Source organism: Thunnus thynnus, chromosome 22, assembly GCF_963924715.1.
Source record: "Thunnus thynnus chromosome 22, fThuThy2.1, whole genome shotgun sequence".
Lineage (NCBI taxonomy): Eukaryota > Metazoa > Chordata > Actinopteri > Scombriformes > Scombridae > Thunnus > Thunnus thynnus.
In genome coordinates, this window is record NC_089538.1 from 18559812 (window position 1) to 18564055 (window position 4244).

Genomic DNA, 4244 nt, shown 5'->3' on the forward strand with positions numbered 1-4244 from the left:
ATACTTGCTAGAACAGAGCCATTAGCAGTGTTCCAACTGTGTGTTTCCTGCTATGATAAGTCAAAATGTTTGCAATTTAAAAGGGTCTATAAATCTCAGTCTTTCAGGAACAATAAAAGAAACACACATTTACCTTTGACCCAGTTAAAATATTAACATTTTCTTACGATTAGTTCGGAAACGTTCATAGACACATAGTTGTACATCACCGCTTCATACGTCACAACACATTTCACTCAACTGTACATTTTCATTCAGTTTTACCGTTCTTCTTGACTATTATTGTAATCAGAGAGAAATTAAGAAGGAAGAGAAAACCAGGTGGAAAATGTTTATTTTACAACTGTCTGACTCACAGCCCAATTGTCTTTGGGTTGTATATTTCATAGCTGTACATTGCCTTGTAAAGCAAAGCAAAGTTCATTGCTGTACATACCTTTCATTTCCTTTTATCACCAGACATTGCCAAGATTCCCAAGACACCCAATGACCCCATTTTTTTTTGTTTGTTTGTTTTTTTTACTTTATGAACAAAAAGACAAAGCAAAGATTGTTATATTGAGCACACTAGATAAAGATACAGAGGATATGAAGCTTGCAAGACATCATGAAGGACCATTCCACAAAAGAGCCAACCTGGAGAAAGTCATGGCAGAATACAAAGATTTGAGCGCCATCTAGTCATAAATCCAATTAAGCTGCAAGCAACAAGTGTTTGTAGCATGATGATAGTAAAACCAGCTAAATGTGCACACTTGAGAAAATAATTATCGTGATAAAAAAATCCAAGTCCCCAATTTAGAACATGAAACTGGTATAACCTCAGAAAAAACACATATATAAATAAGAAGTTGAAAATACCCCCATTACATTAAAAAAAAGCTGTTTAAGAGATAGGACAAAATGTCCATTAGGCGGTTAAACATAAAGCAAATTGGATTGAATTATTTTTTTCATATGGTCAAAAGACAGATAAAAGTGGGAAAATGCAACATCCTTTTCAGGACTTGCATTTAAAAAGAAGATAACTCGGTCTCTCTTCTCAGTTTTCCTCTCCTCTTCATCTCTTCACCACTCCTTCATTAATTCCTCCGTCCCTTTATTTCACGGGTCTCTTCAAGCTGACCTTGATGCTTTTAGGAAGTCCCATTTCTATCAGTAGATTGTGAAACTGATAAAGCACAAAGAATTAGATTTTGCAACTAATACAGTCTGAGAGACATTTTATAATTGATCCTGACCTCTGAACTTTGGAGTTAAGGTAATGGTCATCTTTATAACTTTGCTAGCAAAATGTTTATGGTTTTGAGTAAAGAATGGAAATTGATATTTAGTGTTTTCTCCAGTCATATTCTGTATCTCACCTGCACTAATACCAGGTCTTTGATGTCATCTTCACTCAGTTGCCTCTTGGACGTGAGTGTCACTCCCAGTTTAATCACATGTTCTGCCAAGAAAAAAAAAGTTACCTGCATTGAAGGGATGTTTTGGAGCCTGCAATTTGGTTTACTTTTGCCACAAATTTTGCAAAATACTGGAGCCATAAAATTAATGGAACAATAACTTCTAAAATTGATATCGATACAAATAGAAGAAAATGTGAAATTAGCTCTGGAGACTTACAGTATTAAGAAGTTATGTGAATGTTTTCTGTTTAATCATCATAATCATTGTCATCATTTTCCTTACATTGTATACTTTGACAGTTACTTCTGCATGTGCACCAACCAACAGAATATTATGCTTCTCATAGAAATAATAATTTTACTCACGAGTAATGGGTCTTGTTTGGTCCATTGTCCTGAGATGGCCGGTGGTTGAGTCCACCTCACTGGTGGTTCGTTTGTTTGATTTCACAGTAGCGGGGTTGGAATAATGTGATTTGTATAGAGTTTGGACTGCAAAATTGAGACATCGACAAATGTAGTTCTATATTTTATTACAAACAGTATAATAGAGAACATATTTTCTATTCGAATAATGGGATGAGAGTCAGCACTTCCAAATCTGGACTGATTGGAAGCAGCCCAACTTATATGTGGTGTTCCCCATGGGTCCCTATTTGAGCCCATTTCATTTTGAGATGACAAGCTTATATTTGGGACTTTAACCCCCATCCAATCGCTAAAAAATGCAATTCTTACAGAAATTTCCAAATGTCAAAAGTTTTTGATACCAAATCACAGCATGAATTCTTTATGCTGTTCCTCAAGGTCTTGGTGTCTTAATGTGGCATTTTAGAGGGATTTTTGACCATTTTTATCAATTCTCGAGTGGTCAAAAATGGTAAAATTTTGTACCAAATCTATGTAACAAATGGTATCAACCCAAAAATTATGAGACATAATTGAGCATGGGAATGACCATCATATACTTCCATCATAATGTTCTAAGCCCTTATACACTCTAAACTTTCAAAATTTGAATAGGTACCTAACCAAAACACAATGTTTATCACAGGTTTGTGACTAGAAATACTCAACACACAGTGCTGAGCTGCATCTCAAATAAATCTTCAGGTTCCCAGCTTTCAGATGTTGTAAACCCATTCTATGTGGCATATACTGTTGACCTGCTATCTCCCCCTAAAGATCCCCTGTCCCCCCATAAAAAGACAAAAATGGGTCTATGGTTAATATTTCACCATAAACCCCATTTTTGTTGCTTTGTGAATAATATCTAGCTTAATATTCTTCCATAATCCAGCAACATGAATCGCATTTTAGCTGATTTTCTGAAATGAAAAATAAATACATTTTATTTCTCTCACCAGGAATGGATGTAATGTGGTTCTGTTCTGGAGTTGAAAACGGCAGAAATGAGATAATGTATGTACTGGTTGCATCTCTTTCAGTGGTTATTTTGTTTTCGGTCACTGTGGTGATAGTCGAAAATGGCTGGTTTGGTGTTACACCTGCAAAATGGAGAAATGGTATTTATAGGAAGCTGCATTACCATAAACAATAAAAAAATGAAAAATAACATAATTTCACTCACCAGTAGTGGGTCCTGCTTGGTCCACCTCTGGGGTTGAAGGCTGCTGAGATGAGGTAATATCTGTGCTGAGATGACCAGTGGTTGATTCTAACTCAGTTGAGCTTTCAATGTTTGGGTTCACTGTGGTGGTCGACATGAGTGAATTTTTTGGAATTTCTTTTGGAAAATTGACAAATAGTTAATAAAAATATACTAAACAAAGGGTTTGAGGATGATTCCCAGCTTCATATTCTTGAAAAACCCCAGCAACATGACTGACATTTTAGCATAGTATGATGAAGGATGAAAAACTGTCTTTGATGATTGATTAATCTGTTTGAGTCATTTTAAGAAAAGTATGTCCAAATTCTCTGATTACAGCTTCTCAAATGTGAATATTTTCTGGTTTGCTTAGTCTTCTGTGATAGTAAACTGAATATAGGTAGGTTATGGACTGTTGGTTGGGACAAAAGATATTTGAGGACACCATCTTTGGCTTTGTTCACCATTTTATGACATTTTGTGGGCCAACAACTTGATTGAGAAATTGCCAGATTAATTGATAATTCAAATAATCGCAACCCTACTTTTGTCGCTCACCAGAAATGGATGTTGTTTGATCCAGTTCTGGGGTTGTAAGCTGCGCAGATGTGGAAATCTCTGTACTGGTTGAGTCTCTTTCGGTGGTGGTTATTTTGTTTTGGGTCATTGTGGTGGTAGTTGTGGACAAAAGTGGCTGGCTTGGAGTTTCATCTGCAAAATGGAGACATGGTATTCACAGGGTGCAAAATATAAATAAAAGTAACATATAATTATATTTATATAAACATTTCACTCACCAGTCATGGGTCTGGTTTGATTGACCTCTGAGGTTGAAGGCTGCACAGATGAGGTTCTGAGGTGACCGGTCGTTGATTTTATCTCAGTGGTTGTTCTTTTATTTGGGGTCTCTGGGGTGGTGGACAAGAGTAAGTTGTTTGGAGTTTCTTCTGTAAAAACAGAGGCACTGAAATTGAATATTTAATCAATTAGTTTGGGAAGATCATTTCCACTGAACTGATTTATGACCATCAACAATATACTGGAGGTAATGTCTGTACTGGTTGGGTCTTCTTTAGTGGTGGTCATTTTATTTTTGGTAACTGTGGTGTTGTTGGTAGACAGAACTGGCTTGTTTGGAGTTTCTAAAGGCTGCTCAGATGAGGTGATCTCTGTACTGGTTGAGTGTCCCTCAGTGGTGGTTATTTTGTTTTGGGTCACTGTGGTGG

The 4244-nt window shown here is 36.3% G+C and overlaps 1 protein-coding gene across 1 annotated transcript; it reads right to left on the reverse strand.

The window, feature by feature from the left end:
* Nucleotides 1–361: 361 nt before the first annotated feature.
* LOC137174523 (uncharacterized) lies at nt 362–3959 on the reverse strand. The gene is made up of 7 exons (XM_067579874.1): nt 3816–3959; nt 3577–3729; nt 2998–3117; nt 2771–2914; nt 1773–1898; nt 1365–1447; nt 362–1171 (listed from the first exon to the last, which is right to left on the reverse strand). Exons 1-7 carry the CDS (start codon nt 3820–3822, stop codon nt 1100–1102), a joined length of 705 nt encoding a protein of 234 aa, XP_067435975.1. The 5' UTR covers nt 3823–3959; the 3' UTR covers nt 362–1099.
* Between the last annotated feature and the right edge of the window lie 285 nt (nt 3960–4244).